This window comes from Erpetoichthys calabaricus, chromosome 4 (genome assembly GCF_900747795.2).
Source record: "Erpetoichthys calabaricus chromosome 4, fErpCal1.3, whole genome shotgun sequence".
Lineage (NCBI taxonomy): Eukaryota > Metazoa > Chordata > Cladistia > Polypteriformes > Polypteridae > Erpetoichthys > Erpetoichthys calabaricus.
Genome location: NC_041397.2, coordinates 124069017 through 124092554, shown reverse-complemented (window position 1 = coordinate 124092554; position 23538 = coordinate 124069017). Strand labels below are relative to the sequence as shown.

At 37.0% G+C, this 23538-nt stretch overlaps 1 protein-coding gene across 4 annotated transcripts in view; it reads left to right on the top strand.

Annotated features, from left to right (window-relative positions):
• The window catches only part of kdm6a (lysine (K)-specific demethylase 6A), a 573573-nt gene that overhangs the window by 400173 nt on the left and 149862 nt on the right, over nucleotides 1–23538 (top strand). For all 4 annotated transcript variants that reach the window (XM_028799755.2, XM_028799753.2, XM_028799757.2 and 1 more), the window contains one exon: nucleotides 1953–2079. In XM_028799755.2, the coding sequence (XP_028655588.1) occupies nucleotides 1953–2079 (127 nt within the window). The remainder of the gene's footprint in view (nucleotides 1–1952; nucleotides 2080–23538) is intronic.

Below are 23538 nucleotides of genomic sequence, written 5' to 3'. Positions count from 1 at the left end.
TGTCAACCAACATTTACCCAGATCATTGTAGAAACGGAACACACATGAAATGTATGTATTCCAAATAACGATATATTATTTACCCTATACAACTCAAGGTATCTCACACCCAGATAAACTGACATCAGCTGCGTCGGTGAGGGTTGTATAGCAGGCCGCTTGTACAGATTGACACATTTGCAAAACAGATATGCTGAAGGAAGTTAAGGTGGCCCAGCATTACAACTTTTTTCGTAGGCTTCAGGGATTCTAGTGTTAAACAAAAAAGACCAGTCTGAAGGAGTTCATCACATGTATTAAGACAGCAGAAAAGGTTTAGAAGTGACCTTGTAATTTTATTTTAGAACAGCATTAGTGAATTGTTGCTTTAATATTTTGAAGCCATTGTTTCAGATGTTGCAAGTTTTCCTTGAACATGTCTTTATAAATAAAACAAATTGCAAAAGCTAAAACATAGTTTAATCAGGGGTGCAGTCAATATAGTAATAAAGGCATTAGGTAACAAATACATTCAGTCAAACAGACCACCTAAAAGTTATTAAACAAAAAAGACCAGTCTGTAGTGGTTTGTCACATATATTAAGACAACAGAAGAGGTTTAGAATTGGCCTTGTGATATTATTTTAGAACACATGAATGAATTATTTCAATTTCTAGGAAAATAAAACAAGGCATTCACTGTGAAAAACAATTTGTAAACTTAAAATTGTTGCTCTTTGCTACATCTCTGTGCTACAGTAGGGAGGGTTGTTTCTAAGACTTCATTGCCAGTAATGTTTCCTACTTCAAAGCATCTTCATAGTATGTGTAGTACAAGAAAATATCACATCTTTCTCTGTTCCACATTGTGAAATCAAATAGTATTTATTTGCCACAGCAGCATATGAAAGGTTTTATCATCAAAGTTCTGCTCAAAAGAATCATACTCTGCTGTAATCATGCCTACTAAATGTGATGTCAAGTTCACAGCACCGTCTTCATCATCATCAAGGCTAGGTCATAATCAATCTCTTGTGCTTTTTTTTTCCAAAATAGGAAAGCAGTATAGTTAAATTGATTTTTTTTTCTCCTCCTTTTTCTTGGACATGTTCTAGATGAATATAAGACGTTGACTGGAATGTTTTATGGGATTTCTTCAAAAAATGTTTTAAAGTTAAGCTGTTTAAAACCTAACCAACTGAAGATGATACTATTCAGTGTTATTTTTTTTTTTTAATAGAAATGGTCAAATTTTCTTCAGAGGTTTTACCCCAGCAAATACTGTACCCTATATGTAGGGTCTGTTTGCCTCTGGCATTAATATACTGAACAAAATTAATTGCATATGTTATGTACTATTCGAGCCCTTATTTTGTAAAGTAGTGGTCATGTATCATTTGACATCCTCAATGTGACAACTTATGTTGCAATTTTAAAATCTATTCTAATTCATTATTTTAGTTTGTCTGGGTTTCCAGACATTACACTGATTCTACTTAATACATTCATTTGGCAAAAAAATGACAAAAGTAAAATTTCAAAGTGACGAGCTTTATCCTCTCCCATAAAGGCAGCTTTCTTATATTTTGATGAAACTGAGTAATAATCGTGATATATACAGAGGTTGTAAACAAAGTCTTATTCATATCATTATTTTGGAATTGTAGAGGTTTGGCTTAGTGAAATGCTTAAAGGTTTGTAATTTGCAATTTTATTCTTAAATGTCTTCGGTCTTTACTAACATTGAACTTTAACTATTTACAAATAAGTAATGCATTTAAAATACATGAATGGACAAATGGATACCATCCATCAGTTATTCCTCCTTTATTTGAGTCAATTTCTTGTTGAGTTTCATTTTCCTCATATCACTTAAAATAAATATAATTAAAGAACACCTAATGTTAAATACCAAACTGAAAATAGGACAAAGGAGGTTATTTCATTTCTGCTTACTTACCTTTATTTTTCAGGCTGGATGCATCACACAGTAGATCAGTTGGGAGACAAAGCCAACAAGGAGACCTTTGCTATTCAGTATCTGCAGAAGTCTTTAGAAGCAGATCCAAATTCTGGACAGTCCTGGTACTTCCTTGGCAGGTAAATTAATGTAGAAGTTAATTGTGGCCCTTTTATAGTTACCTTTTACTTAACAATGCAAATTTAACTGACTCACCCACCCTCCTCAACTCATTTGCTCACTCATCAACAAAACAATATTTCCTGTTTAGTTATAAAGATGAAATCAGGCAGGGTTGTAAATCTAGGGCAGTGGGCATCCAATAAAATAAGACATTTTGATATGTCAGTATTTTGGAGTAAATCCCTCCCCACTACAATAGAAGAACCAAATGTTTTGACTGATTTGGTGATATTACAGAAAAAAAGAAATTTTCTGGCCCCCTTTTTTTTTTTTTTTTTTTTTTTTTTTTAAATTTGAATTTTTTTTATTTGTTGATATTTATTAATATAATGGTAGTGTACACCGTGTGCATTCAAGTTAAGTTAAGCATTTGTAATTTTATGTTTTGTGGTGTTAGTGTCTTTTTCTGTATTTATATCTATATATACTGTACATACACTACTGGTCAAAAGTTTTAGAACACCTCAGTTTATATCTATATATGTCTATATGTTTGCATATACTGTATACATCTTATATTATCCTTATGTTATAAATAAATGGTATTATTTTGCTTATTTCTACAAGCTTATCTGGGTTATTTATAAAAGTCTTCAGCCACATTTTGAATAACAGCAGAGAAATTGAAAGTGTCAATGTAGACTTTTGACGATTTATTAATCTTGTTAATAAATTGTACAAATCTCTCTACATTTGTGGCATCCTGGCCATAAATTAAAATGATGCCACACCCTATTATCTGCATTAATTTGTTGTCCCTTGGGTTGGGTGGACATGTTGAAATTCATTTTCATTTCTCCCACATTAATTTGGTGTCTCTGAGTGGGTATGGCATCAGAATAATTTCACATGTGACTGCTAGTGTAAGCTTCACATATAATAATAGAGATTGCGTTGCATAGGTCCAGGTGATTGTGATATATTGCTTAGTGGTGTTGTAAAGTGCTTGCTTTGAAGTTGCCATAATGAGCAAATCTGCGAAAATTGACTTTGCTGAAGTGCTTGTTGCTAATCTTTGTTCTCTGTAGAATACAGAGTATATTAGACTAGGTAAAATTTAAACTTAAAAAAAGAAAAAGTCACGTAACACATTCACCCATGTCTATTTCAGCAGCACTGGAGAACATAATAGTGTTGTACAATATATAAATTTCCCTGCCTTTGCAGTGAGAGAGATTTGTACTGAAAAACCATTTAATTAATTGAAATCTGATATATGGTGCATGAGATGAAGCAGATGTTTTGCCTTCTAGCTCAAGGGTGTCTCAGTATTATCATATGTACTCCCTCACATTTGAAAAAACAAACCGGTAGGCAGAGAAGTTTTTTGAATTGTGGGCTGCGCTTGCATCACATTCTCGTTTTTCAAAGTGGAAACCCACAACAAAAGACAAGATGAAGGGTGTTGTGGCATTAAAAATAGAGATGGAACAGAACTGGTGATATAACTTCAGGGAGAATTGGTCCAAACGTGCTTTGTCCCAGGGTGGCTTTGGACAGGTTATGCAGCGTGATGATAGATAGATAGATAGATAGATAGATAGATAGATAGATAGATAGATAGATAGATAGATAGATAGATAGATAGATAGATAGATAGATAGATAGATAGATAGATAGATAGATAGAGATGCTGCAAAGTTTTATTCACTTCTGTAATAAACAGAAGCAAATCCCAAAGGGTGAGCCAGGCTATAACGCCATGCATAAACTTCAGCCCCTGCTTGACATTGTGGAACCAACATAGAAACAATTTTATCAGCCTGGCCGTGATTTGTCTGTGCATGAATCTATGATAAAATAAAAGGGACACCTTTTTTTCTGCAAATATATGCCAGACAAGCCCACAAAGTATGGCATAAAGGATTTTGTACTGGCAGAAGCAAACATTGGTTTCTGCCTGAAAGTAATTACATATACAGGAAAGTATTTCTTTCAAAGATAGAACTGCCCCTTGACAAGTCAGGTTGTGTTGGAGCTGCTTCAGGGCTATGAACATTTGGGTCATGTTGTGTACATTTAGACAATTTTTATACATGCCCAGAATTGTTCATGGAGCAACAGAGCAGAGGAATTGGAGCTTGTGGCACAGTGAGGGTGAACAGGAGACACCGGCCTTCACAGTTAAAGCCAGACAGGCTGAAGATGAAAAGAGATGACAATACGGTTTTCATGCGGACAGAAAAATGGTGGCAGTGGCATGGCACGATGGCAAACGGGTAACTTGTCTTTCTACAGTACACACTAACAATACATGTGAGAAGTGCAGCAACAGACAATTGAAAAGTAGGCACCAAAGCAACACACCAAAGCAACACATATTGTAAGGAGTGCGATGTGGCAATAACTGAAATTGGCTGCTTTGAGCGAGATCAGACTTTGCAGGACTTTGCTATGTAAAATGTATGTGAAATCATAGAGTATGCAGGTTCATACAACATGCAAGACAGTAACATTTGTCAAAAGTAAATAATTTTTGTTGATTTGACATGTTAAACAATTGCTTTGTGTTCTTTTTTAAAAAAAATGTTTAGTTTTTGGAAAAATATTCAGCCCTGGGAGAAAAGAAACAAAAAAAAATTAGCCCTAAAAGAGTTAAAGAAGCCCACTTAAGCCCAGGGTTACTGGCTTTATTGTACCTTTCATTGTAGCTTTACTTAAAGTAACATGCAGTATGTCTGATTATGGCACAAAGAATATGCATTTATTTTTTTGACTATATAGCCAATGCCATGTTACGTAATGGCATGGTGTCTTGAAGTGCTTAAGTTACCCAGAATGTGTATATTAAAAAGATTTTTGTACATGACCTGGAATATTTTTGCTATAGATAGATAGATAGAGAGAGAGAGAGAGAGAGAGATAGACAGATACTTTATTAATCCCAAGGGGAAATTCACATACTCCAGCAGCAGCATACTGATAAAGACAATATTAAATTAAAGAGTGATAACAATGCAGGTATACAGACAGATAATATCTTTGTATAATAGATATAACTATCTTAAAGACAGACCTCAGAATGTGCGTCTCGGGAACTGCAGGTCTGACATTGCGGTCAGCAACACAGGAGCGCCGCAGGGGACTGTACTTTCTCCGGTCCTGTTCAGCCTATATACATCGAACTTCCAATACAACTCGGAGTCCTGCCACGTGCAAAAGTTCACTAACGACACTGCTATCAGTAGTGGGCAGGAGGAGGAGTACAGGAACCTAATCAAGGACTTTGTTAAATGGTGCGACTCAAACCACCTACAACTGAACACCAGCAAAACCAAGGAGCTGGTGGTGGATTTTAGGAGGCCCAGGCCCCTCATGGACCCTGTGATCATCAGAGGTGACTGTGTGCAGAGGGTGCAGACCTATAAATACCTGGGAGTGCAGCTGGATGATAAACTGGACAGGACTGCTAAGAAAGGACAGAGCCGACTATACTTCCTTAGAATGCTGGCGTCCTTCAACATCTGCAATAAGATGCTGCAGATGTTCTATCAGATGGTTGTGGCGAGCGCCCTCTTCTAAGTGTTGGTGTGCTGGGGAGGCAGCATTAAGAAGGATGCCTCACGCCTGGACAAACTGGTGAGGAAGGCAGGCTCTATTGTTGGCATGGAGCTGGACAGCTTGACTTCTGTGGCAGAGCGACGGGAGCTCAGCAGGCTCCTATCAATTATGGAGAATCCACTGCATCCACTAAACAGTGTCATCTCCAGACAGAAGAGCAGCTTCAGCGACAGACTGCTGTCACTGTCCTGCTCCACTGACAGGCTGAAGAGATCATTCCTCTCCCACACTATGTAACTCTTCAATTCCACCCGGGGGGGTAAACATTAACATTATTCAAAGTTATTGTCTGTTTTTACCTGCATTTTTATTACTCTTTAATTTAATATTGTTTTTTGTATCAGTATGCTGCTGCTGGGGTATGTGAATTTCCCCTTAGGATTAATAAAGTATCTTATCTATCTGTCTATCTGTCTGTCTGGCTGTCTGTCTGTCTGTGTAAAAATATCACTGCAATATGGGCAATGCAAAAATCTGCTTGGGGACAAAAAAAGGATGGAGTTACTCTTGTGACCATAAATAAGATAGCACAAATTTTAAATAACTTTCGGCCACACTATTTCAGTAATGCTGCTTACCTTATCAGTATCTCCATGCTAATAAATGACAATTGCTTTGCTCTGTAGTAATTGACATACATTTGCTGATGATCAGTTTACTCTGTGATAATCCAAGCCCTTTTTCTGATCTCTAAAACTTGCAGAGGAAATATAGGATGAGACAGAGCTATGCACATGCTGATTTTACCTGAAGATTCTGCAATTGGGAGCACCTCTTACTTATACTTGTATATCTTAGCCTCTGATTTGTCTAAAAAGTCAATTCAGGGCTTGATTGGTTAAAGTAAGGTGTGAAAAAATGGGTACAGTGGAACCTTGGGTCACAAACGTCTATGAACACGTACAAATCGGATTATGACCAACACGTTCGCCAAACTTTTGCATCTGTTCACGACCTCACACTCGGGTGATGAACAAGCCAGTTTCCCTTCCGGTATGTACGCGCCGATGATTTCCGCACGTGTTCAGTCTCGCCCTGTGCATTCGCTGTGAACTCTTTGTGCTCTATTTCGTTTCCCTTCCGGTTCGTACACGCCGGTGATTTACGCATGTCTTCAGTCTCTCCCTGTACAGTACATTGTTCCCGGTCAGACATGCATCGCGCAGAGGGACTTTACCTCAAAACTGTAATCTCCTCTCCACCCAGTTCCTCCTCACTTCCTTCATGCCAGAACTCAACTCATGCAAGGTTAGCTTTTGTATAAATTACAGATTTTTCAAATGTTCATTTTTTTTCCCTGTGCTTAAAACTCATTAAAAAAGAAGTGTTTACAGCGATCGGTTCTGAAGGCTATTAGCATGGACTCCTGCAATGTTACTTTCTTGGTTGTTTACAGCTGGTTTTTAAATAAAGTTTGGATTTGTTCAAATGTTCCTTTTTTTCCCCGTGCTTAAAACTCATTTAAAAAAAGTGTTTGCAGTGATCGTTTCGTAAGGCTATTAGCGTCAACTCTTGCAATGTTAGTTTTCTCTGTTCAAGGTTTTCTCAGTGTTATTCAATGTTTTTACATTAGTTTACTATTACACTGTGCATTCTATGGTATAATTAACTATTTTTGTGCTTAAAAATCTTTAAAACAAAAAATATATTTACATTCAGCTCATACGGTCCGGAACGGATTAATTGTATTTACATACAATCCTATGGGGGGAAATTGCTTTGGGTTGCGACCAGAGTTTTGGAACGAATTACGGTCATGACCCGAAGTTCCACTGTACCTCCTAGTTCATGTGTCTGGCCCATTGGCTGGTTGCTGACTTCTAAGGGTTAAAATCCTCCTTTAACTTAGAAGAATGTGAAAGGGCTAAAAAATAGAGCCCACGACTGCTTAAATTTGTCTGCTGAGTGGTATTCTGTTTATATGTATGAAGGTGAAAGATGTTCCAGTTAGTTAATGTGCATTAAAAATATTAGCCCTCATGTAACTAAAACAAAGATATTTTGGCTTTACAAATGTGGGGAAAGATTTAAGTTTACATCATACCATAAATTACGTTGACTCTCAACAATGTTCAATGTGTAATTGGTAAAAACAGTGTTCTTTTGACGCATTTATTCACTTCCTTTTCATTGTTTCTTCAAAGTACTGCAATTGTAATAAAATACATTAGTGGTAAAATATATTAATATTCATTTTTTTATTTGAATATAAGATAAAAGGATCTATATTTTAGAAAAATAATAAAGGAACAAGTAAAAGAAGTGCTGCTGAAATTTTAGCAAAAAATATGAAACAAGGTGATTGGGAGATGATTACATGCACAAGCATCTGCTGGTGTTTTACATTTAAATATGTAGAGGATTATTAAATATTTTCATTTTTATGACATTTGCTTTATACGCCGCCGAGAGTGGCAGCCTTTTCAGCAGCTCCGTGTACGACTTTATTTTTCTACTTTTATTTTTCTCTTTTTTTATTGATGTTTTTACCTGCATTGTTATCAATCTTTAATATTGTTTTTTGTATCCGTATGCTGCTGCTGGAGTATGTGAATTTCCCCTTGGGATTAATAAAGTGTCTGTCTGTCTTATAGAATGTCTATGTGTTTAATATAATGAACCTATTAAAACATTATATTTCCGTCTGTCCACCCATTTCCAAACCCACTCATCCCAGTCAGGGTTGTGGTGAAACTAGAGCTTATCCCCAGCAAGCATTGAGTGCAAAGCAGAAACAGTCCCTTGATAGGACACCCATCCATTGTGGAGTGGACACACATACACAAAAGGGCCAGTTTAGCAAACCCCATTCTCCTAAACTGCATGTTTTAATTTCATGTAAGTGAACGTTTGGTGATTGCATCAAAAATGTACTATTTAAGTTCAAATTTAGATACAATGTTCAAAACGTCAAAAAGGTTGTTTTTTATGGTGTGTGCATGTTTGTGAAAAATCAAAAATGATTTTTACATCTTAAAATTACTAATTTCTTTTTGGGAAATTCTGCGTTTTTTTTGTTGCGTACATCTCCTTTATAACTACATCCTAGCAACAACATTTAAGAACATGCAGTATCCAAGATATCCGTCCTGAATGCCGAGACCTATGTTCAGTGATAGCTTTTGAGAAAATTGGTCTTTTTCAAACAGGTTGCGTCATTGTTGCCTTTTTATAGGCTTTAAGCCTATTTTTTTGGTCCAGTACCTACCCACATAACAATCAAAAATGATACCCAATGGTATCTGCTGTAGAAACTGTTTTATTTAAACAGAATTCTTGCAGTCTGTTTTATTTAGGCATGTGACCAGGTCTGTTGATTTGCAAGGTTTTGCATGATCAGTTTTTTAAATTATTATTTAAATATACATGTACACACACACACACACACACACACGTAAAGAAATTTTTAAATGAAGATAGGTGACAGCTTGATTGGCCTTCCAGAGCATATACTAGATGAAGAAGACAAAGAAATAAACATACACACTCTGTGATCTGTAAAGGTCGAAAAGGATAGAGGCATTAAGCCACCCCTCTACCAATCTGTCTCTTTATGAAGCTTGTTTACTTAATTTGTCTCAATGTGTTTCATTTAAAATTAATTAACGTAATCAACTTTCAAATTTGATTGTTTTCTGTTCATTTTTCTACTTTTATTTATGTATATATTATAAGTTAATTTATTTGATTCTAGGTTATTGTACAGTACAATTGATTGTTTTGTAAAATCTTCCATTGAGTGGTTTCCTGTAGTATCTAAGTTGTGTATTTTACATGGAACTACTATGTGGACTATTCCATACATTTTGTGACTTAAGACTTAATAAAAGTTAGCGTTGAGCCATTCTCATGTTTCCGTTAAGTAGGGGTGCACGATTCAGAAAATCTAACGATTCGATTCGATTTCGATTCTTGGGCTCACGATTCAATTCAAAACGATTCTCGATTCAAAACGTTATGATTGTTTTTTATTTTCCATCAGTCTGATACAAAATACAGCCCTGAGATAACAGTTGAAGTCACATTACAAAAATATAAACTGTTGCAAATATAAACTGCAAACTTTCAACTTAAATTAAACAACTTATATTGACACTTTAAATAAAAGTAGATTAAATAAAACCAAATAAGAGCTGCTATAGTTGGTTGTAAAGTGCCATTATCAGAATAAATAAAAATGCTGCTACATTGGGCTGTAAAGTGCTGTAACAAGTGTAACATCCAAAATAATAATTAATTGTGAACATTTTCTTTTTACCTAAACTGTTTCCATTTCAGCAGACAACAGTTTTTGAACTGTGACAACTACAGTCAAACTGACAACAGATCAGAATATATTAGATTAGATTCAGGTGTATGCGCACATTAGTGAGTTTAAAGTCCACCATCTGCTGGAATGTACATGTTCTTTTGTAGAAACAGAAGCTGGTCTACATGTTCTGGAGTTAGCATGCTCCGCTGTGTAGTTACTATGTCCCCAGCAGTTGAGAATACCCTCTCTGCTGCAACACTAGTACCAGGAATGCATAGGTAGCATTTAGCCAATTTTGCAAGGAGGGGAAAGACAGTCTCCTGAGACCTCCACCAAGTTAGGGGGTCTTCTGAGAGTGACAATGATGGAGTTTCCAAATACTTCTTCATCTCTTCCTCAGCTCTGGTGCCAGCGGATTTAGGAACATCTCTGACATTAGTGAAAGTCTTGCCTAGTAAATTCAGCAGGGAAGTATTTCTTTTTTTGGGAACAGGGGGGCCTTCATCATCCAGCACTTCATTTGGGATGTCTGGCTCCTCATTCTGCATTAATGCACCATAAAAGAAAACAAAAACGCAATCAACCAACCTTTGTCTTTCAATTAGAAATTCAGTGTTATTATTAATTATTGTATATACCATACATATATATATATATATATATATATATATATATATATATATATATATATACACACGAGTGCTGTTTCACCACAGAATCCTGCTTTTGTTTCGTGAAGTAGCTGCGCATGTAGTGGGGCTATCACAGACAATGTCGGCGTGGCTTCTTCAGACATTATGTTTGTTGCCTCTTTTAATGGCTTGAGGGCTGCAGCAACTTCTTCTGCATTGGCGACGTCGGTTTCGTCTAGTGTGCAGATGCCGGCTCCACATTTTCTTACTTCAGCAGAGAGAAGCGCAGCGCAAATGGCTGGTTGTTGCTCCAGGAATCTATCGATCATGTCGAATGCACTATTCCATCGTGTAGCCACGTCCGTTGTCAACTTGTGCGGTGCCAGCTCCAGAAGTTTCTGTTTCAAGACATGATTTGCGGTGGCACTGCGATGAAAAAATCCGGTAATTCTCCGAATTTTCCCCAGCAGACGTGAAACAGACGGCAGCTTCAGAGCTCTCTGTGCCACGAGGTTGATGGTATGTGCGAAACATTTAACGTGTTGAAAGTTTCCCAGCTGTGCAGCAGCTAGCATGTTAGCAGCGTTATCGGTAACAATTACCAGGTCAGTGGTTGTGAGCTGCCATTCCTGTGCGACAGATTGAATGTTCTCCTTTATATGTGCGGCTGTGTGGCTTTCATTTATTGCTGTAGTTTGTAAAACTCGTGACTCAAGCTCCCAGTTGTCTGTAATATAGTGAGCGGTAAAGGTTACATACGACTGGACTGCCCTTGATGTCCATGCATCGCATGTTAAGGCTACTCTTGTTGCTTTCTTCAACGCTTCTGCTACTTTTTTCTTCGTCTCTTCGTATAACAGAGGTATCGCTTTTTCAGCAAAAAGCTGACGGCTTGGTATAGCGTATCTAGGCTCAACTGTTTTCAGCATGTACCGAAAGCCTTCATTTTCAACAACGCTGTAGGGACGCAGATCTTTGGAAATAAAACAGGCTATGGATTGAGTTATTTTCTTCGCCCGTTCAGAGTTGGTTGGAAGTTTGCAACATTGATGCAGAGTGCGTTGGTCTCCTGGAATGTTTCTTACTTTTGGCTGAACTTCGTTTGCATCCTCTGGATGATGACGTGCCATGTGAGTCCTGAGGTTTGTAGTGTTTCCAAAATATTTGATTTTAGCTTTACAAAGCTTGCATATGACATGAGTTTTATCAATCTCTTTCTTGCCATCAATGTTGTAAAATCCAAAATGTGCCCAAACGTCTGCCTTAAATGAGGACGGGGCAGGTTGAATATTCTTTTCCACTGCGTTTTCCATGGCTCGTCTATCGAATGCTTGCGCGAGCGCGCACTCACTTTCTTCTTACTCACACCAAGGATTACTATCTGAGCAGAAACTGGCATAGCACCATCTATAGGATTGACAAACTCCTATCCGGAAAAATAGTTAAACTCGTGCCGTTATAAAATGGGAAATATGAATCGATTTTGTGTCCTGTATGAATCGATTTTGAATCGGTAGAGATAAAATTGCGATTCTTTCGCAAATCGATTTTTTTGCACACCCCTACCGTTAAGGCAGGCAAAATTGAATTACTAGGACAATAGAATATCAATTAAATAAAATTCTGCATGATTTTATAATGAGTACTATGTTTAAATAGCACTGTCAAAGTTAACTGTTCATTGGCATTAAAAGTGAAAGTAAAATGTTGCTGGATAGCTGTAATTCTTCTGTTTCACCAAAATATAACCAGAATTTCAAGCTCCCCTTACAGGTTTTTTTTAATTTTTTATTTTTTCCCGGCAGTAGCCATGGAGAGTACCTCTCTATACTGTATCAGAAGAAAAATTCAAGAATATATTGACTCAAAAATACTTATTGCCCAGCTGTGAATACACTTACTATGCTTGTGAATGTTATAGAATAAATACTGGCATCATAGAGACTGCTACAGACATAAAATCACATATGCAGTAAATAATGTGGAACCCTTACAAATGATGAAAATCCAAATTTTTGTAATACCTATATTATGATCTATAACTAGCGCAGCAATGAATGCAGAACTTTGTTATTTCTTGTATGAAGATAAGTCAAAGAGAGTGACAAAGAGAAATGTATACTGAGATGATAGTTACTGGTAGGTAAGATTTCACACATTATATACAGTGGAAACTCAAAAATAAGCAGAGGAGATATTAAAAATGAAAAAATAAATTTTTTCAGCTTACCATGGCACAGTGATTCATGAAGCAGGTTAGATTTTGATTAAATAAAACAGCTTCCATCTCTAATATTTCATATTTAGTATGATGACTAGGTTTTGTGTTGAAAACATGTATACTTGTCCATGTGGTGTTGATCTTCAATCTTTAATGTACTTTAAGAATATATAAAGAAATATTAAATATCACATTCTTGATCAAAATAATCACATTGTCAATTTAAGTTGCTATTGCCCATTACTAGCATACATTGATAGCCATTTTTGCCACTTCTAATTTAACCATTTGTTGTAAATGCAAGTAATTTTTATGTACCCAACAGTGTACTGTATTTGCTCTCTGACGGGACGATTTGGAAGAAGAAAAAACAGAAAACATCTTGGATTGGGCATGCAGCCCTGAAATGTGCCTTAATATGTGTAGCCTTATTAAAGTCATAGTTCTTGTAATTTGAAAATTACATTTTGTCAAGTGCATTGTCCAGGGATTATTCCTGCCCTTACTCTCTGTGCTTGCTGGGATAGGTTCCAGCCCATCTTTACACTGCTCAGCCACAGCACTAGTAACCGTCACACGGAGAAATGTTGTCAGTCTGTAGAACCAAAGTGAAAGGAGTAAAGTTTGCTGAGTGTCAAAAAAAAATGTGTTTAGTAACTGCATTCAAGGCGCTGTGGTTGTGAGCATAGTCAGTTTTGAGCTACTGATCCAGTAAGAAAGGTAATTAATATATATTAAAGATCCCTTCATCTGATCATCAAACCTATGTAAATGTGTAAATGCCAAAGTGGGGACTACAATTCCCATTAGCCAGTATGCAGCTCCAAACGATTTTGTCAGTGCTCACTAAGTTTAAATAACAGCATCAACAAATGCAGCATGTCATCAAAGAGAAAACCTGCTGTGGGTTTGTGTTTTTTTTTCTTCTTTTTTTTGGCACATAACAATTTCATTGTCTCGCTGGAATATAGTGTTTATCTTAGAGCTGTGCTTCTCCACCTTTGTGACCTTAGGACCCAGTTTTACCTTTTCAATTTTCTTGATGACCAACAGGAAGGGAGTTTTCTCCCTTTGTATATCAAATCCATTTGAAGAATGGGTTGAGGGTCAATTATTTCAGAACCCTGGGGATTTGGGGTGTCACATGTGACAATAAATCTGGGATAATCTACTATTTTTTTTATTTATCAGTTCATAGTATTTTATTTTTTGAAAATGCCAACACTCTAGTCCACCTACATATTGTTATGTTTATAGTGCTAATCTATTAAGTGCTTTCTGAAGTTAAAAGGAAAACAGAGGAAATACAAAAAGAAAAAACTAAAAGTACTTTAACCTATGGGACTAAGCTACGACTGAGAAATTAAACAAGATTTTTTCTGTAGCTCATATCAATGCTGTTTTTCAAAAAAATGATAAGAATAGAACAGGATGGTGCTTTTCAGTAAGTAAAAGTAATTAATAACTTTTTTTTTTTTTTTTTTTTTTTACATAAAGTTTTTCAAAGCCATCGAAACATTAGGCATAGATGCAATGATTGGTGGAGATTTTTTTAGCTGTATTTTAGCTTTGAGTGAATCAACTTTAAATCACCTTTGTAACGTCACCGTATAGTACTTTAATACTGAATTCTGTTGCAATATCTTTCACACCAACACCACCAAGGACTATATGTAACATATTCAACAGTAAGCACCTAAAGATAACTAATCATATTAGCCCCTTTTAAAAAAAATAAATAAAAAACAGTAGTTACATAGTACTTAATGATACAGCCAATTAACCATTATAACTGAAGCCATTGACTTGGTTAGAAAATTTCCCAGGCAGAACCAAGTAACAGTTAGCATTGTATAATTTAAAAAGCAGGAAAAATGCACAGATGTCTCCTGTTAGTTGCTCACAAACTAGCTGATGGAAGCCTGCCAGAAATTGACAGAGATAAGCAACAGTGGTAGAAACAAATGAACCAAATTAGACAATTATGAAATGGAAGATAATTTATTGTAGTATATCGATATTTTCAAGGCCTTGCCTCTTGAATAAACTTGTGAGTTTTGAATTGTCAATATAAAGAGTTTATTCCCCTTATGTTGTACATGTCTTATTAAAAAAAAAAAAAACACAAAAAAAAAAACAACCAAAGCAGGATACATAATGATTAATTAGTCCTGATCTAATACTGTCTATTAAAATTGAGTATTTCATGTGACTCCAGCTCATGAATTACTTTGCCTATCTATATACAACAATAAAACTAGCCTGGCCACTTTAAAAAAAAAAAAAATATATATATATATATATATTTGTCTTAACCTTTCTTTCATCTCTAACAAAGGCATACAAGCATACTTGTGTTATAGCAGTTTCAGAAGGAATCCAACATTTCAGCAGTGTAAAAACAAAGATTACATTATATCCTGCTGATAGAATTAGTCTATAAAGAACAATTAATGTCAGGTCATTTTCTGTCCCACTTAATCCACACCAGGGTCATGGGGGATGCTGAAGCCTAACCCAGCTAGCATAGGTTCACCAGGCAGGAACAACCCTGGACAGGATGCCAGTACATCACATGGCTAAAGTACAGTTGATAAAGCATTAATATTGATATGCATAATAAAATTCCACATAGCCCAGGTGGATAGAACATTTAAATGATTTATTAAGTGTGGCCAAATAAATGATGCCCATGGGAATGTTATTTATCATTTGTGACTCCACATGAAAGTAGTAGGTGAGGAAATCTGCTTTAGTAAGTAGGGGGTTGACAGGATAAACTCCTTGAGTAAGAGCACTGTGGGCTAATTATGCTGCAGCCACTTTAGTATGTAAAGACAGACAATCACTTGGCACACCTGTCTGATGAAGTACAATTTCTATGAGCCCACACCCTAATTCTATAATATTTTTCAAACTTGAAGAAATTAACACAAAACAAAGTTCTTGTTTCAAAGAAACAGTATATGAGAGCTTTTTTTCTGATTTGAATGAAATTTCTTGACAGATGCTGTGTAATGTTATCCTGAACACTAGAATTACCAGAGTCTACGAAAAAACTCGTAGATCCGGCCCACCTTAAAACCATTCTCACCTCTCTTTTGTCTTCTAAATGTGCTGATTAAGACGAGAACAAGTAGCCGGCTGTTCCATCCCCCACCGTCGCAGAACGTTCACTAAGTTTTCCCAGCTCATGCCTTGTTTGATTATCTGGGAGTGAGTAAACTGCTGGAGTTTTAGAATGGAAATAATAGATCGTTATTTGGAATACACGCATTTCATGTGTGTTCCGTTTCTACAGTAATCTGTGTAAACACATTGCTAAAACAGAAACATTTTCATATTTTAGTAATAAATGTTACAAAATGTAGGCATAAACTATAGAATATGTGAAGCCTGAAGTCCAAACATCAAATAAACACTTTCACAAAAGGTTCAAGGATGATACAACAGCTTCCGTGGCTTAACGCTACGGTTTGCTGACTTGGAGCATAGCTTCCCTACCGTGCTACAGAGACGTGAGTTCGATTCTCAGCTTTGAAGAAAGTGTTTATTTTTCCTCAAACGGACATTAAATTTATAAATTGGTATGCACTGTAAATCGTTAACTTTAAAATGTCAATCGCGGTTATTTCTGTTGATTAATTCATGCTTTTTTACTTAGAGTCAGAACAGGAGCTTTTTCAGCTTATTCAGCTTCTGATCTGACTCAAACAGCGCCAGTATAACTTCACGTCCGATCTGACGCTGTTCGTTTTCAAATAATATTGCATTACTTCGACGATGTTTTCTGATTGGTACTATTCGCGTCATAAAATGATTTCTTCAAAACGTCACATATATTTGTCTCTTTCTTTTTTTAAAATGTGCGTTGTAGCACTCCGCAACTGGCCATCTGCATGTTCTTGCGCACACTGAATAAGACAGCGCTATATGCAATTATCAGATTCAAATGTTAACAGTTATATAGCACGGAATGGAAATCAGCAGTTCTTAGCATTCCACCACGCAAGCTGTCATATCAACCGCCTACTGTAACTTGCTTTCTGTTTTCTTCGGTTATAGTCTTGAATAAATGTGCACTTGTTTTGTTAAACTTTTACATCAACATATGTTCCTGTGTTTGAGCTACATGGGCATACTCAAAAAATACACGTGTAATGCCACGAAAAGTGCATGCAGACACTTCAGTTCGCAAGCATTGGTACGACAATGCAGCCACAAGTACACTGCAGAGCTTTAGCGCGTCTTTATGTGAAACCAGCAGTATCAGATGGGGAGTGTCTGATGATTGCATATAGCACTGAAGTTACTGCTCTTTACTATGCTTTCCTCTGCATGTCCTGGAGTACAAAAGAAACAGCATACAGCAACACATGGGGACTGGCAATATTGGGGGAAAAAAACACGCGGTCGTATGTATCGTGATACACTGCAGAACTATAGCGCGTCTTTATGTGAAAACAGCAGTGTCAGATGGGGTAGGAAAGGATCCTGAACGCGACTGAGACAATGAAAAGTGAATTTAAAAAAAAAATAAAGCTAACCTTTACAAATATCATAAATTACACCGGCTGTTACAGACTGAAATCAAATGTATCTTTTTATTCTAAAATAGTGAAAATAAGAACACTTCTCAAAAGGAAGTTGTGCAGGATCGAACTCATGACCTTCTGATTCCCAGTCAACGACTGATACTGTTGCGCCACGGAAGCAGTGATAGCTAATGCGTGTCAATGTCACACACTAAGGCGGCTTTTTTTGGCGGTGGCTTTTTTTTTGTACCTTTTGTGAAAGTGTTTCTTTGATATTTGGACTTCAGGCTTCGTACATTATATAGTTTATGCCTACATTTTGTCATTTGCTACTAGAATATATAAAACGTTTCTGTTTTAACAATGCGTTTACACAGATTGCTGTAGATATGCAACACACATGAAATGCTTGTGTTCCGAATAACAATCTATTGTTTCTACTCTAAAACTCCACTTCACTCCCAGATAATCAATCAAGGCATGAGCTGGGAAAAGCTTGTTTACATTCTAAGTCGTTGGGGGGATGGAATAGCCGGCTGCTGGCAGCATGTCTTTATCAGTACATTTAGATGACAAAAGACGCTGACGGAGAGGTGAGAACGATTTTAAGAAGCGATTTAAGGTGGGCCGGATCTACGAGTTTTTTCGTAGGCTCTGGTAATTCTAGTGTTAAAAGTGCATCCCCCAGCAGAATTACCCTTTAAGTTACACTTTGTGTCAAATTAGCAAATCTAGTGCATCAGTCCATCCATCAGTAGTCGGGGTGAGGTGTTAGGAAGAGGATCTATGAAACTGTCTCATGAGCAGTGTTAGTTGGTTTCAAGCAGGGGTGTCAAACTGTTATCCTGGAAGGGCCACAGTGGTTTCATGTTTTCATTCCAGCCGCTTTCTTAATTAGTAACCACTTACTGCTGTTTATTTAACATAATGATTATGCCATGATTAAGATTTTCTTGCTTGATTTTTTTTTTCCTTAACCAGCAGTCAAACAATGAAGGCAGGTGAATAATTTAAATGCATATGGTAGTCTGCTGAGATATCAGATTTGCAGACTTGGTAGTCCAGATACCCTTTCTTGTATCCCAACTTCATATACAGGTTGGAGGGTTAACTGTAACTTTATACAGCACTGTCTATTTGAAATTTTTTTGTACATGAGTGTACACCACTCTCCTACCACAATATGAACACAATCATCATCTTGGAAAAGAGTATTATAGTAAAGGGATTATGCTCTGTTGATGCATGATCTTTTTTCTGTGTACACAAAAATATTTTTCAAAAATGAACTAAAATACTCATTTAATATTTTCAAATTTTGTTTTCAGACCTAATTTAGACCATGTTAATTAGTTTCTTTGTCAAAAATACATTTCTTCACCGTGTCCTATATTTTTAGTTGACTATAGTCAGTGATCCATGTATACAGCTGCATTAACACTAGAATCCCTGTTAAGTGAGTAAAGATGAGAGGTTACATTGTAATGAACATTAGCCAATGTGAGAGAGGCCTTCAGTTGCTTAGAAGTTACCCTGGGGTCCTTTGTGACCTCGCCGACTATTACACACCTTGCTCTTGGAGTGATCTTTGTTGGTCGACCACTCCTGGGGAGGGTAACAATGGTCTTGAATTTCCTCCATTTGTACACAATCTGTCTGACTGTGGATTGGTGTAGTCCAAACTATTTGGAGATGGTTTTGTAACCTTTTCCAGCCTGATGAGCATCAACAACTCTTTTTCTGAGGTCCTCAGAAATCTCCTTTGTTCATGCCATGACACACTTCCACAAACATGTGTTGTGAAGAGCAGACTTTGATAGATTCCTGTTCTTTAAATAACACAGAGTGCCCACTCACACCTGATTGTCATCCCATTGATTGAAAACACCTGACTCTGATTTCACCTTCAAACTAACTGCTAATCCTAGAGGTTCACATACTTTTGCCACTCATAAATATGTAATATTCGATCATTTTCCTCAATAAATAAATGACCAAGTATAATATTTTTGTCTCGTTTGTTTAACTGATTTCTCTTTATCTACTTTTAGGACTTGAGTGAAAATCTGATGATGTTTTAGGTCATACAGTGCATCCGGAAAGTATTCACAGTGCATCACTTTTTCCACATTTTGTTATGTTACAGCCTTATTCCAAAATGGATTAAATTCATTTTTTTTCCTCAGAATTCTACACACAACACCCCATAATGACAACGTGAAAAAAGTTTACTTGAGGTTTTTGCAAATTTATTAAAAATAAAAAAAACTGAGAAATCACATGTAGGCCTACTTTGTCAATGCACCTTTGGCAGCAATTACAGCCCATGTCTTTTTGAATATGATGCCACAAGCTTGGCACACCTATCCTTGGCCAGTTTCGCCCATTCCTCTTTGCAGTACCTCTCAAGCTCCGTCAGGTTGGATGGGAAACATCGGTGCACAGCCATTTTAAGATCTCTCCAGAGATGTTCAATCGGATTCAAGTCTGGGCTCTGGCTGGGCCACTCAAGGACATTCACAGAGTTGTCCTGAAGCCACTCCTTTGATATCTTGGCTGTGTGCTTAGGGTCGTTGTCCTGCTGAAAGATGAACCGTCGCCCCAGTCTGAGGTCAAGAGCGCTCTGGAGCAGGTTTTCATCCAAGATGTGTCTGTACGTTGCTGCAGTCATCTTTCCCTTTATCCTGACTGGTCTCCCAGTCCCTGCCACTGAAAAACATCCCCACAGCATGATGCTGTCACCACCATGCTTCACTGTAGGGATGGTATTGGCCTGGTGATGAGCGGTGCGTGGTTTCCTCCAAACGTGACACCTGGCATTCACACCAAAGAGTTCAATCTTTGTCTCATCAGACCAGAGCATTTTCTTTCTCATGGTCTGAGAGTCCTTCAGGTGCCTTTTGGCAAACTCCAGACGGGCTGCCGTGTGCCTTTTACTAAGGAGTGGCTTCCGTCTGGCCACTCTACCATACAGGCCTGATTGGTTGATTGCTGCAGAGATGGTTGTCCTTCTGGAAGGTTCTCTTCTCTACACAGAGGACCTCTGCAGCTCTGACAGAGTGACCATCAGGTTCTTGGTCACCTCCCTGACTAAGGCCCTTCCCCCCCTCGATCGCTCAGTTTAGATGGCCGGCCAGCTCTAGGAAGAGTCCTGGTGGTTTCAAACTTCTTCCACTTACGGGTGATGGAGGCCACTGTGCTCATTGGGACCTTCAAAGCAGCAGACATTTTTCTGCAACCTTCCCCAGATTTGTGCCTCGAGACAGTCCTGTCTCGGAGGCCTACAGACAATTCCTTTGACTTCATGCTTGGTTTGTGCTCTGACATGAACTGTCAACTGTGGGACCTTATATAGACAGGTGTGTGCCTTTCCAAATCATGTCCAATCAAGCTGCAGAAACATCTCAAGGATGATCAGGGGAAACAGGATGTACCTGAGCTCAATTTTGAGCTTCATGGCAAAGGCTGTGAATACTTATGTACATGTGCTTTCTCAATTTTTTTATTTTTAATAAATTTGCAAAAATCTCAAGTAAACTTTTTTCATGTTGTCATTATGCGGTGTTGTGTGTAGAATTCTGAGGAAAAAAATGAATTTAATCCATTTTGGAATAAGGCTGTAACATAACAAAATGTGGAAAAAGTGATGCGCTGTGAATACTTTCCAGATGCACTGTATTTATGCAGAAATATAGAAAATTCTAAAGGGTTCACAAACTTTCACGCACAACTGTAGAAAAGTTTTCTTCTTCTTGCATCTAATTGCTGTAATATGATCAGTAAAGATTTATGAATAATGTCTTTCTTTAACACTAGAATTACCAAAGCCTATGAAAAAACACGTAAATCTAGCCCACCTTAAATCCCTTCGCACCTCTCTCAGCGACTTTTGTCTTGTAAATGTGTCGATAAACACAAGCAGCAAGCAGCCTGCTATACCATTCCCCCCGAACACAACTAGAACAGGTAAGAAGTTTCCCCCAACTCAAGCCTTGATTATCTTGGAGTGAAGTGGTGGAGTTTTAGAGGGGAAATAATAGATCGATATTTGGAACACATACATTTCATGTGTGTTCTGTGTCTATAACAATCTATGTAAACACATCGTTAAAACAAACGTTTTTCATGTTTTAATAATAAATGACGAAATGTAGGCATAAACTGTATAATGTTTGAAGGCTGAAGTCTAAGTACCAAATAAACACTTTCACAAAAGGTGTAAGTGCAATATGACAGCTTCCGTGGTGCAGTGGTAAGAACTGCTGACTTGTAATCAAGATGCGCGGGATCGATCCTGGGTGCTGCGAAAATTTATCATTTTGAGCAGTGAGCTGCTCTTATTGTTAATATTATACAATAAAAATCGGGTATAAATTTATGGTACTTGTAAAAGTTAGCTTTTTTTCAGTTTTATTTTCTTGTCACGTTCATGCTCTCCCCACTCCACCCCGATCTGACCCTAACATTATTGTCTCACTTGGCACATTAACATTATTGTCTCATAGCATCAGGAATCTAAGTTGTCCCCTGGTATGAAAAAAGTTTTGCTTATTGTTTTAACCTTACAGCTATTATTACTGGCGTAACAGAACATTTTGTTTTAAATGGGTACAACAGTAAGTTAATCAGTTTCAATCACATCTTGGTTTACAGATCTCTTTTTACCAGTTATGGTACAATTGGGCATGTTAGCTCTTACATCCCTCTTTCTTTGTGCTTCTTGTTGCCCCTTGTGCAATGGACATTGCAGCCCTCTTGTGAACGCCAGATGACATTACATCAAGACATGGACACAGAATCTTTGGTCATTTTATATAGATAATTACTTATTATTTGTCTGACTTCTTTATTCAAAGTGATTTACAACATTTTAGATGCAATTGGTTACATTTTTCAGTTTGGAGAACAAGCAGGTGAAGTGACATGCTCATGGTCACACAGTGTCAGTAGCGTGGTTTGAACTTACAGCCTCATTGTTTGAAGTCTAAACCTTTAACTACTACACTACACTGCCTCTGTGCAACATTCTTTTAGTACTGCCTTTTTACCTCTCAACTTCATGAGACGAACACATGTGGTTTGTTCATAACAATGTACACCTCAGTAAATATTTTTTCACTCACTGATGTTTGGTGATGGATCTTTTATTGGTCACTCTGCTGACTTATGCACTCCATTTTTATCAAAACTGTAGGTGGTTTGTTCTAATAGCCAAACTCTGCACAGAGTTTCAGAGTTGAAAACCAGCAAAACGTGCTTAAAGTGTACAAAAGAACTCATGATCACCTGTTCCAGCTAAAGAAGTAATATTTAAAATTCTTTTTTACTATATAGTTTATTTTGATGTAGAATTTTGGTGGGTGGGAGACTTCTTTGATAATGGCAGATTCAAGGCTGGTTCTAACACTGAATACCGCAGACACTTCTACACTTTGCAATATATAATCTTATTTATTTTTCAATATATAATCTTATTTATTTAGATCAGTTTACCAGTCATTCTACATGTTGTGGAGTTTCAGAGGAAACTGGAATACCTAACAAAAACCCATACTTTCTTGCCAAAAACATACAAACTCCGCAGCTTTCTTGCTGGAGAATTGTGCTGTCTCCATCTGAACATTAAGTAGAATAGTTGTGACAAGAGCAGATACTTGGGTCCAACAAGCTCATTGGTCCCATTCACCTAGATTCTTCAGAGTTCATAAAACCCATAACAGATGGTCACTAAAATACTATTTTCCACCGCCCTGATATGAGAATGTGCGTAAAGCAGATGGTTTATGAAAATAATTTGAGTTTGTGAAAATTTAGTCAAAATTTACACCTTATGCACAAAGGTTTTTTTGACATTATTGCACCTAAATTATATACCCAAAATAAATGGCTGTTACTTGTTTACTGTAATAAAGGAGCTTCAAATGGTTGAAGAGTAGCGAGCACAACATTTCATATTTTTATAGTAAGTGTGTATAAATTAAAAACCTTTGTTTACACCAGTATCAGCTGCGCCACAAAATGATTTTACATTACATAACCAAAACATTTTATGATGTAATAAAGTTTCTTTTGTGCCCCAATCTGTTAGCTATCATTGTGCCAATTTTAGATGTCATATCCCATAGCATTGCAAAATTATACTGTTCAGCACAAGGTGTTCCCCTTTTCGGAAACATTAAGTCTCTAGCACCTAAACAATATCTCATAAAATGTTA